Source organism: Pithys albifrons, chromosome 1 (genome assembly GCF_047495875.1).
Source record: "Pithys albifrons albifrons isolate INPA30051 chromosome 1, PitAlb_v1, whole genome shotgun sequence".
Lineage (NCBI taxonomy): Eukaryota > Metazoa > Chordata > Aves > Passeriformes > Thamnophilidae > Pithys > Pithys albifrons.
In genome coordinates this window covers 67,384,887-67,397,522 of record NC_092458.1, presented here as the reverse complement: position 1 = coordinate 67,397,522, position 12,636 = coordinate 67,384,887, and the positions used below count along the sequence as shown (strand labels likewise).

The 12,636-nt window shown below is 39.0% G+C and overlaps 1 protein-coding gene across 3 annotated transcripts in view; it reads right to left on the bottom strand.

Annotated features, from left to right (window-relative positions):
• Positions 1-12,636, bottom strand: part of ATP8A2 (ATPase phospholipid transporting 8A2) — a 330,508-nt gene that overhangs the window by 194,506 nt on the left and 123,366 nt on the right. For all 3 annotated transcript variants that reach the window (XM_071553667.1, XM_071553677.1, XM_071553685.1), the window contains one exon: positions 7,536-7,708. In XM_071553667.1, coding sequence (XP_071409768.1) covers positions 7,536-7,708 — 173 coding nt within the window. The remainder of the gene's footprint in view (positions 1-7,535; positions 7,709-12,636) is intronic.

Genomic DNA, 12,636 nt, shown 5'->3' with positions numbered 1-12,636 from the left:
CCTGGTGACCTTTAGCATTCCCACCATCACCCTCAACAGCTTTGCATAGGAAGTGAAGAATATTACATTCAATAAAGGTGGTAGAGGGAATTTCAGTGAGAAGGAAGTAATTGTTCAAGTTGGAACTTAACCAAAACACAGGGGTTAACACACTAACACTTGTGGAAAGAAAAATATACCCGTACTATGAATTTCTCATGGAACAGAAGGTATTCCAAACCACAGTTTTATCTTTCTTCTAAAATAGCATACATTCCAGCAGCACAGTGTTTTCTCATGTGTAGTATCTATGGAATGTTTATTTTCCAATTTGGGAAGTGTAGGGCTAAACATAGCACTGCTGGCTGCTCCTACTCAGAAACTGAAGAAACTAGTAGCAATTTGGACAAAGTACTACAGTGTGGTGAAGAAAATGATACCAATACTATTTGGAACTGCTTGTGAGTACTACCACCCCATCGCTCAAGACAGAAACTTCACTTGCATTTTATGAAATACATCAAGTGAAATGCTAAGATTTTGGTCACCTAAATACTAGGCTAACAATGCAAAAAGGCAACAAATGAACTTTAAAAATAACAGCTTGGGTAAACAGCACTTGGAGAAGAAATTTGCTTTTATCAGGACATGAAATACTGTTCTTCCAAAATCTTTTCCAATGAAAAAGAAAATGTTGCTTTTATCTATATTCATGCCTTTCCTCCAACTTTTCCAAATACTTGCTGGTAAGTGAATTTGCTAGTAAGAATAGTAACAGAAACAGGAAGTTCAGGTGAAATAGAATGTTTCAGGAACAAATTTTTACTTCCTATTTACAGTTATGGGTGTGAGAACTCAGTCAGTCATCCTGTATAAACACAAACTCAACACTAAACAGATAGCCAATCTGAATTGAAGTACACAAGTTTCAAAAACACAACACAAATTTAGTTATTTAACTGTTTCTTTAATAAATTCAAAACAGCAAACATTTTGCCAAATTGTGAATAGCAATGGAAGCTGCAACACCGGTTCAACTTAGAGATTACTTTGTCCAAATTATTTCCTCATCTGAAGGACATGGCAAGAAATGTACAATAATTCTAAATATAGTCACAGTCACAACAACAGGACAAAGTTAAGCAGCATGTTTGGCCATATAGCAGGAATCATTCAAGTTCAGGCTGTCAGACAAGCGACTGGTTACTCAAGGGAAAGAACAAAACATGCTTCACCTGTGTCTTTTAAAAAAAACCCATATAACACCTGCCAAAACTGTATCTAAGTATTGTTTTAATGTAAACAAAGACAATCCTAGCAAAGTGAACAAGTGATTCACAGATGTTTCTGACTTAATAAGCATGTATTTCCTCATGAAATACTATCCTAAGTCTAAGATGTTTACCTTGATGGATGCGTCTAATTGATACAGCAATATTTTGGAGAGCCACTAAGGCATTCAAGATTAGAGTCACATCTTGGCTTTTTGAGTTGTCAGTTGACCAGACAAGTGACTGGAGATAACAGTAATGTTTTCCCCACTTTTAAACACTAGCTATGTATTTGAATGACTTAAACTATGAGAGTGAGGTTCAGGAACTGTTACAGCTCAGGACATCGATTAACAAGAGCATTCAGCAGAAACTCAGTCACTCAAAGTACAAAGTAATTACCAAAATTTCTAAAACCAATTTCTCCTAAATTTTGCCCCATTAGCTTTCCAAAACAGAATTGGTAGCACTTTACAAGTTTAGTTAGCTCTTGCAAAGCACCCAACAGACTTTTAAGAAAAGTAATCATTAAATCACAAGATCACTTTACACATCCCTACATACACACTGGACACTTTAGGCCATCATTTCTAATCATCTGTGAGTATTCTTTATTCAGGAGTGTAGAGAGCATCACAGAATCCACAAAAACCTTCCTCTCACTTCAAATATCTACAAACATTAGAGCTGTCAGAATGGTTCTTCCCCATTGGTATTCAAAGTCATCAGATGAATATTGCTGTCATGAGTTGTCAGAAACAGAACAAGAGAATGAGCATTGATAATTTAGTAGGTGACAGATGAGGGGGAACAAATGTACATCCAGGAAAGTAACACAACTTTCTTTGGGACCAATTAACATTAGAATTGGCTTGTGTACTCAATGAGAATTGCATTGCAATTTTTTGTCATGAAAATGGGGATCTTATCTAACAAAAGCCAACAGGACGCTCGTTTGATTTAATAAACATATACACTGAACTACAGCACAGAACAACCATTTTGTCAAATACTAACAATATGAGACTTAGGGGCGTAAATATTTAAGAAGTATTCCAGATGTTCATTTTGTGAACTCTGTTATTAATGTCTCTTCCAAAGGATGATGGAAGACTAGCAGCAGCCAAGCTATGGCCTCACAACTGAGAGAGTGCTAAGATAACTTTACTCATCTCTCTTCTCATTATTTAGCTGATGAAGCAACACTAACAATTAGCAACAGGCACACTCTTCACAAGTGACTTTTTTCTGTCCTCTCTCCAGCTTCCAGTTTTCAGTTCATCAAACCCCTTCCAACACCCAAGCAGACACTCTCTAGTCAGGGGGTATGTTGGTTTCTGAACATTTAGTGTCTGTTCTCAGAATAATACCTGTGAGTTTGTGTCCTCACCCCTACATATTACACACAATGGCAACACTGGTGGGAAAACAGGGGTTTGTTGTTGTTGGGGTGTTTAAAGAACACACATTTTCTCATTTTGTTTACTTCTTTAGTCAGTTCCTGACCATTGTCGCTACAGCTGGAATCCTGCCCAAGGCACTGAAAGCAACAGTTTGTGTCACTATTGCCTAACAAAGTTGGTGAGACTGGGCAGAAGCCCTCCAGTCAGAATTCAGATACCGGGGAACAACCACACACACCTTTCACACCTAAAAGCAAGCAAAATGATGATGTAGTAGCCATGAGATGGTAACTGTTCCTGTGGGAAGACCAGAGAGCCATAGAAACTGCTGTTGCTGCATTTCCTATGTTTCAGCTCATGCTACACCACTTTATAGATACCTCTGCAGAACACGGTATCTGATGAAAGAAGAGTAGAAAAGTTGACAGATTTTACAGCAATTGAGACATTTTTCTTGGTTTTTCTATTGCCTCCTCCTGTAAGGGCATCAACTGACTGTTCACTCAGATGAAAAGCTGCAGGACCTAAGCACACATATGGAACACAAAAAACATTCCAGTAGTATTGCAGAAATGGTCAGTAAGACAAAACAAAACAACAAACAAACAAAAACACACACAAAAAAAAAGAGAGAGAGAGAAAAAAGCAAGGCTAAAGCATCCCAGTGAGGGATGTGGCCCCAGCCGTATGCTACAAATCAGTCTGGAGATGCTTGTTTTTTCTGCTTACATCTGAGAGAGAAATTAAAGGACCACCTCTACTGTCCAACAATTAATTTCAAGTACTGAAGTATTTTTAAACTGCTTAGAATTATTTAACCTCTAAAATACTGGTGAATTGCTTCTCCCTGACTCAAGTCTTGTTAATATGGCATTAAAGCCATACAAAGGCAGAGTCACTGTCGCCCATAGAAGAGTTCTATTAAACAACAAAAAAAAAATGTTCCCAATACATAGTCATAAAAAAGGCATTTCTGAAAGACCACACATTTCAATTACAAGTATTTCATTTCAAGGCAGGCCCTTCAGTACAGAATTAAATACTTTGCCATAACACACAAATTATAGACTTTTCTGCTACTTTTATATTCAAAGCCAAACACAGCAATCTGCTGCACAAACTAGCTAGTGTATAAACACTAGATGAATGATAACACTCCATTTTGCTATTAGAAAAATAATCTCATTTCTAACTAAGCCTTAACATTTGGCTTCTCTCACAAAACATCAATAAAAACAGGTCCTTTAAAGGAACATTTGAAAACCTAAGACAGGCAATCAACAGCTCAGATCTCATAAATGAAGTCATGAGTTCAACTGCCCTCAAAACAACATTTTACTTCCACTGAAAAGTAAGTTTTACTTGCCCTTGATATACTGACATCCCAGTCAGTATAAGGGAAGATAATAAGATCTGTCAGTCTCTGGAAAAACTTTTAACAAACAAGGCTTTTTCTTAAAGAGTTGTTTGATTTGATTTTGCTGGCTCTACCGAGTCCCCTGAGGGGTGTATTTTTCTCCACTGTGCCAGTGACCTGCTAGAGACACTGGAACAGTGGAAGACTTAACCCCATCACAAGATACCATCTCTCCCTCTTAATGCAAAATGGAGCCAGGTTTACTAGAGTTTCATTTTAAGAGATTACCCCTGAGAATCAAGTCCAACTACAGTTTATGCCTAAAGCCCAGTAAATGAATACACAGTGTATCTTAAGTATATTTTTTAAAAAATTCTGAATGGCAAATGCAGCTAAAACTCCCCAGAGGAGAAGAAAATGTTTTAGTAAATTTATGAAATACTAAGTCCCACAAATTTATGTAACTTTAAGAATAGCAACACAACTCTTCTCAGAGTGGTTAAACATCGCACCACTAAGTTAAACACCCAGATCCCCCTCCCAATTAACATTTTTGTTTGAAGACTAACTATGTAATTTGAAATTTCCTCTTGCTATGCCAATCACATTTGAAAACTTTTTCCTGTGAAATTTAATTGTGTCTTATTTGACACACAAAGTACTATCAAAACCAAAAGCAACCCAGAGCAAAAAAAAATAAATGTTTTTCTTGCCTCAGTACCAAGCACCTGGCAAGTAAGTGGAAGGTTCCTGTAAAGCCTTTAAGGTTATTAAAAGCATTCCTCTTTCTCCGTGGGGACTTAAAACTCAGTTATTTTCATTCCTCCTTTTAAGCCTATGAAATTACATCATCTCTTCCCCTTTGATTTATACTTGACAGGTTTTTTTCTGCATTGTTCCTCAATTTGCTAATTCACTAATAAATAAAACTCCTGTTGGCTCCCATCATGAAAAAACAAGAGAGGAAATGTCCAGTATTGGATGTTTCTTTGCAAAACAGGATCATTCATTATCTTAATTACATATATTTTATGTATCGTTTTGATAACTTGCCATTTATTATTTGTTTCAGCTACATAGGTCTTTGACTTAAGTCGCCAAATCTGAGAAATAAACCAACAATCTGCCTTGGAAGGATCTCTACCAAAGCATTGTGATAGAGTACAAAAGCTTTCTATTTGCACAGTGTTTGTTAACTTCCCAACACAGCGTAAGTTTAAAGCACAGGGTCAGTTCCTTTCCCGGGCAGTTGGTGCTCTCTAAGCCCAAGGTAACTTTACACTGGTCCCCTCACCGGCCCTACATAGAGACTGCTGCATTCACAAGGTTGCTGCAATTGCATTAGCTCCCTCTTGTAAAACACTGTTGTTCACTCCCATGAAACAGCTGCAAAAGCAAGACCCTCTCCTGTGACACAATCCCCCTGCCTTTAGCCCTCTCCTCAAATATAAAAAAAACTTAGCAGTAGCAAAACAATAGTATTAAAAAACTGGTTTAACAAAGTCATTGTAGTTGACATCCATTCAGAACATGAACTGGAGAAGGACAAAGGACATTATCTGAAAAAAACAAGACACTTGTCCCCAGTCACAGAAGCCTAGAATCCCTCACACTGGAAACACTGCAGAAAGCCAGCTAGTCCAATGCCCCTGACTAAAGTAGGATCAGCTAGAGCAGGTTGTCCAGCAAAAAGCCATCCAGTTGGATTTTCCATATCTCAAAGAACAGACTCCTCTACTCCTCTGGGAAACCTACTCCTGTGTTGGACTACCCTCCCAGTAAAACAGTGGGATTTTGCTGGTGATGAGACAGATACCACTGTGATTTAATTTGCCTGTTACATCTTGTCCTGTCACAGAGTGCTACAGAGAAGAGCCTGTCTCCTGCAGTTTCATTCACTGCCATTATGTACCCATACAAATTGATACTCTGACTATCAGAGAGTACAAATTGATACCCTCCCTGAGCCATTTCTAGGCTGAACACTCTTAAGTTCTCTCAGTTTCTCCTCATATGAAAGATGTTCTAGACCCTTTATCATCTTTGTGGTCCTGCACTAGACTCTGTCCTTAAACCTGTTTGCATTTTAAATTAAGAATCCCAGAACTGAGCACAGTATTGCAGATAGGACCTTACCAATGCAGACTGGAAAAGGGGGATCACTGCCTGTCAGCCTTTGGCAATGCTCTTTACACTGCAGCCTAACGTACTGCTGGTCTTAATTTTTTTTTGCCACCAGGATTCACTGCTGGCTCATGATCAGCTTAACCATCAGGACCCCAAGATCCTTCTGGACAAAGCTGCTTTCTAGCCTGGCAACACCCAGTTTACTGCTGCAAGGGGTTATAACTCCCCAGACCGAGAACTTTACATTTCCTCTTCTTGAGCTTCATGAGATTTCTCTGCTCAATCCTTCAGCCTGTTATGATCCCTCAGAATGGCAGGACAGCCATCAGTATAACAGCCACTCCTCACAGCTTTCTATCACCTGTAAACTTTCAGAGGGCATACTCCGTCTCATCAGCAGGTCATCACTGAAGATGTTGAACAGTGCTAGACCAAACACTATGCTCTGCAGTACAGCAGTCCAGGAGACATCTGGAAAGAAACTACTCATACAAAAGTCCATGGGTTCATCTACTTCAGGTATATGGACAGCAATTACTTTTGCCATATGATACTTGTACGACAGTGCACACAAAGATAAATAAGACCGTAAAACAGTACTACAAGGTCTCCAAATAGTCATTCCCCACAAAGCAGGTCTTGCTTGTAGAATACAGATAAAACTTCCTGTCTGCCTAAATCAACAGTCCCTTCTAGGTCACAGTTCTCCCCGCAGACCAGCAACAAGCACAAACACACACACGGAGTCCTCAAAGCTACATGATCTTTTCAAGTTAAAAATGATGCAGCATTCTTGCTACACAGAAAGTAAAGCAGGCCAGCTTTTGGTGTTCATTTTCACATTTCTAAGAAGGCTCTTATTTCCTTCCTTCTTAAGTAGTCATGACATGGGACCACATCTGTGCATGGCTAAATCCACAAACAGCAATAAATTCAGCTGTGATGTAGTAAAGCTAATGGTAGTCTAAATAGGGCAAATTGTACTGTTACCCACATGCTTACATTACATACAAGTCAAGACAAACTTAAACTCATCCAAAGACCTTCTCTAGAGCTGAACTGAACAGTCACGCAAACTTTTTGCTTACAAATGATCACATACTCTCCTCCTCAGTGGTGTCTACCATAATCAGGCAATCAGGCACAGTGTTTTCTCACAATCTTTCATCACTCCATAAAATAGACCAGATTCAGCTGGGACTGACTGTGGCGGAAAAAAATTGCATTATTAGATAGCAATTTTAGTGAAGGACTTGCTTCCTTCTCCATAGGAGCAAGAAAGACACGGCTAAGCAAGCTGCTTTCCCACATACTTAGTGTGACAGTGTGCATAGTAGGCTGAATTTCACAGGCTTCACACCGATTTTGTTACCTAAAAAAGTTCCAGAGATTTCTTACCTGCAACAAATGACGGCCTTACAGGAGAGTGCCAAGTCTAGAAAGCTCTGCCTGACTTCAAATGAAAGGGCATACTTCAGTGTGTGGCCATCAATAATAAGGGCAATATCATTCTCCTTGCCCAGCGACTCGCCCAGACTGGTACAATGTTGAGTCAGAGAGGCTCTTGTTGCCTGAAGAATAAACAGAAAGAAATTATGTTTCTTCCTAATGTAAGAACAGTGCATTCAAACCAGAGCAAGGCATCTCCAGACTATGCAACAGAGCACAGTATATATGCACCCAAATCAGCAGAGTCATGAGTTCATATCTTAACAAGACCTCATGCAGAAATATTAGTGTGTCACAGATAAGCAAAAGTTGCCTCAGCTTGCCTAGGAAACCATGCCTTGTTCAGTGCAGACTCCAGCATCTCCACTACGCAGTCCTGCATGATGCATGTGTTTTCAACTGTAGCCCACAGTAATTAACTTTCCTGGGCTAAACAGGTGGGAGGAGAATCAGGTCACTTTAACACAATGGGGGAGAGGAAAAGGGGAAAAAAAAGACGAGGGGGGGTTGCTTTGCAATTCATTTTTTCTCACTCCACTCTTTGATTTCGAAGTCAAAACAAACTCCCTCTGATTCAGAAGAAAAGTAGTCCCAAATTGGAGGCAAATTTAGAGATTAGGTTACTGAGTATGACAGAGCATACAATTTAGCCATTTCATACACAGACTACGTTTTGCACCTTCTCCATTACAAGAATGACTGCATTATTCCCTGTTTCCCTGTTAAAATGTGAGCGATTAGATTTAAGGCTTCCCCATGCTTTATTTACACTGTACTTGAAAACACAAAGTAGAAGGCTGTGCTTAAGCCATTAGAGATCGGTGCTGGGAAAACAAGGGTACGCCTTCAGGAAAGAAAGCTGTTTTATCTAGTTCAACACTGCTATTCAGTGATAGCAATCAAAGAAATCCCAAGCATGGTATAAGGGATACAGTTTAGATAATGTTATCAATAGTAGAATTTTATTCCAAGCACCCCTGTCCCTGGGATCTTGGAGTGTCATTTCTTTTTCTTTACTGCTTTCTGTCAGTCTTGATGAAAGATTTTTCTTGCTCTCAAAAGCAGAATTAGCCCCCATTCTTCTCCTGAATGCACCCACAGGATTAGAAGCTTCTCTGATTATGTGAAACCAAGGGAGTCAGTCCCTGTCCTTACTTCCCGTCCAGCACTTGAGGCACTTCAGAGGAACACCCTCATTCTTCACCTGACCCAAAGAAGGATGAAGGGCCAGGGTCCAACCACTCCCTCCCACAGAGGCAGAGGAGAACCTGAGAGCAAGTTCTGAAGGGTTATTCCATACCCATCATCTGTTACTCAAAAGAGAAAACCACATAGCAACAGTAAGACTTACAAAAGGTTATGTTTCTTACCGATTATCAGATCTCACCAGAGATTACTAGTATCTCCACAGTTTATTATCATGACTATGCACAAGCCTCATCCAATTCATGCTCTGGTCACAAAATTTAATCCCCTTCATCTAAGATGACACAGGATTAGTAACAGGGTCAATAATACCCCAAAATGCTATAAATTAAGGAATACAAATCAGACACTTCATTTAACCAGCATTTCATAAAACTCTTAAGATACTTGTCCATACACAGGACTAACTTCCAACCTAATGGCTTATATAGTAAAAGGCATGAATTACTACTTCTGTTTCTTCCAACTACTTACAAACGCTATTTTCTAAAAACAAACTATTGCTCCTGTAGGCCAGTGCAATTACTCAAACTATACCTCAAACTCCCTGGGTATGTATATAAAGATTTCCCAAGTAAGCAGAGAGACAAACATTCAGAATCCATGGAGAACTACACCCTTCTGTGGGGGACTCACTAACTCATTACCGGTAACTAGAGTAGAAATCCCTACTTTGATACCTAACTTTTCCTCTGTGTTTGACATCAAGGGTAAGTTTCTTCAAGTCATATCAAGCAGAACTAAATAAATTCTTTACTAAAACAAGTATGGTGAAGCAGAAATCAATAGTAAACTTAAGAAAGTATCTGGATACACTCAGGCCTGTGGAATACCCCTGTCTTTTTTACTGAGTACCCCACAAATGTAAATGGAAAGTCTGCCAAGGGTTATGAAAAAAATAGAGTATTAGATGCGAATACTACAAGCATTTCATTTAGCCATAATAAACTTTGTTTTCCTTCCCTTGAGATTTTCTTTAGACACACAGATCGTGCAGCTGCTCCGGGGAAACCTGGAGAGGTGCCTGTCAATCAGACCTCATTGTACTGGCATATCAAGTTCCAACAAATACTAAAAATACACAGTTTTAAGTCAGAATGTAAAACAACTGTAAAGTCCACCAGTTTAACAGCTCTGATTCAGTGGGCTATTCCAATAAACATGGACAATTATTTAGCCAGTAGAGGATATGTGCACATACCGAAGCTGTCTGTTCAATCAGAGCAATGTTATCAGTTCAGAGCTCCACAAGGCCTTAAAAATTCCTAAGATCACCAAGCTTTGGAGCACAAAGATGAAAAAAAAAAAGATCAACCATAGAGCTCAAACTGAAGATAAGGAAATTAGGTTTTAATTTTTTATTTTACTTTTGCACATTTGACATGGTTGGGGGACTTGTTTCTAAATAAAATAACAATTCTGACAGATGCATTTAGGGAAAATCATTATGGTCTCTGTGCTTGACTTAAGTTCAAGCAAGACATGGTGGTATATTCCATAATAAACCTATCACACGTGCATTTCCTGGTTTTCCATTTTAAAAAGTCACAGCCACAAATACAAACCTTGAACCAACTATTTACGTACATTACTGCCTTAAAATAAACTTTCAGATTTTATTCTTCTCTTTGTGCAGTTTCCATCCAGAACACAGAGTAGCATTATTAGTACACAATTACAAAATCTTCATAGCAGAGTGTAATTTGTTGACAGGCAGAAAACAAAAACATCCTGCAGCAGCTTGTGCGCTCTTTTCTCTAGACTGCACTCTCAGGATCTTTAACAAACTTTCTGATGGGATGCCTGTACATTCTCACTTTCTAAAACCTCAGAAAAAAGCCCTGCTGAGCCCAACTTCATCTGTGAATTACAAAACTGACTAACAAATTCTGGGATTTTGTAGGTTAACAGAAAAAATACTAATACTTTTCACATGATGCTTAAAGTCAACTGGGAAGTCAATGCAATCAAAGTGAACTTAATTAGAGCTCTCCTGATTTCACCAAAACCAAGAGCAGACTCCACATACTGTAATAAAAAGCATTAGGAACATTACTGCATAAGCTACAGAACTAGATCTTAAGCAGGGTTTTTTGTTTGTGCCTTGTGCCTTTAGGTGGTTCTTTTGTGGTTGTTGGGTTTGCATTTTTTTGTCTTCAGTGGGGGTTTTGTGTTTGAGTTTTTTGTTGGCTTTTTTTTTTTTGAGCAGCACATCATACTACCCTATTCCCTCTCATAGGAACACAGCAAGAAATTTTGCTGTGCAAGGCAGTTCAGTATCCAGCATGGAACCAAACCACAGAATCAGACAGCTGCCAAGTCAAAATAAAAAAGAAGTCAGCAGGACTTGCAAAGACTGGGTGCAAAAGACTCCAGCAGGGTAACAGTCATTCCCTAAGCTTCCCTTACAAATAAGCTGAAGAAGAACTACATAATTATTTTAAGAGGATCATATCCAAATCCCCTCTTCTCCTTCCTCCCCTACATTTCCCTGAAAAAGTTCGCAAACTCACTGAGATGCCAGCAAGAGATAGAAATGACAGAAATTTGGGCAGCCACTACATTCATGTTTCATTGTAAGCATACAGTGATACACAGCCCACAAGGTCAAAGATCTTGGTAAGAGAACTAACTGGCAAGTGGCATCACACAGGCAAGAGCCTGTTTTGCTGAAGAGAGACACTCACCCCTGTGACAGACACATGCCCACAAGGCCAAAATCAACCTTACATTCGGGTCCTCTTGGGCATCTACATTTCGTGCATCCCTCTTGCATGGCCATTCCTCCATCTCAGAAGACCTAACATGACCCTCGCAGGACAAGATCCTGCAGTGAGAGATGTTAGCTTTATAGTTAATGTCTAAGTTTAAGTCAATTGCACATACTATTTGCTGCTATATTTATCTAGAAAGTACTGCTAGCTACAGCAGTTTAAAGGCTTTTCCAAGTTAACTTCTTCCATCATCCTGTAATTAATTTCCAAACCACTAAGTCTGACATAAAAGTCATTATTGAAATAACAAAATCTGCTAACTCCTTGGAGTGCAATGAAATGCCAGCTCAACTTGTTTTACCAGTTCAAGAACTTACTTCTTATGATTTCTGTTTTTCTTCCCCCTATGCATAGATAATCTGAATTGTAACATGTAGCAGTTTTTTACTGTGCTGAAAAAAGTGGTTTCAACTCAAAATACCAGACATGCCCCCTATCCCTCTGTGTTAAATGAAATCCAATGAGAAATCTTCCAAAGAAAACTTAAGAATTAAGCAAGGAGTCCACTGCAGAGCCCCATTCAAAACAACATCAGCCAACCCTGCTTCATGGAAGATATTTCACTGCATCTTAATTGCAACCTTGAAGCTGCACCACAGGTCAGATGAAAGCTTTGACTTCAATCTGTCTTAGTTACAGTGCCAGAGAGATCCATAAAGACATCTGGCACAAGGAAATTTAGAGGAGAATAGGAATAATCAACATAAAGGCAAGAAAAAACCCTAATGTTTAAAATGAAGCTGGCAAAACATGATACTATTTAAAGCAACATCTGTTGGGCAGAAGAATCACTGTAAGTGCTCAGCACAATAAAAAGAAAACGTGCAAGAGCTAACCTTGAAACCTGCCTTGAAATCAAGAAAAAAATACCACTTCATGAACAGACTTTCACCAATCCTGCAAATTTAGTACCAATCCTGACTAGGAGAGCAAACTACTTCAATTTCCAAAAGCAAACAGGCAATTTCCAAAGACCTAATTATAAGGAAGGGCGCAAAGCATATTGCCACAAACCTGAGCGAAGATGACTTCATGTGCACATCAAGAGTCCAGCTGCAGGATTTGTCATG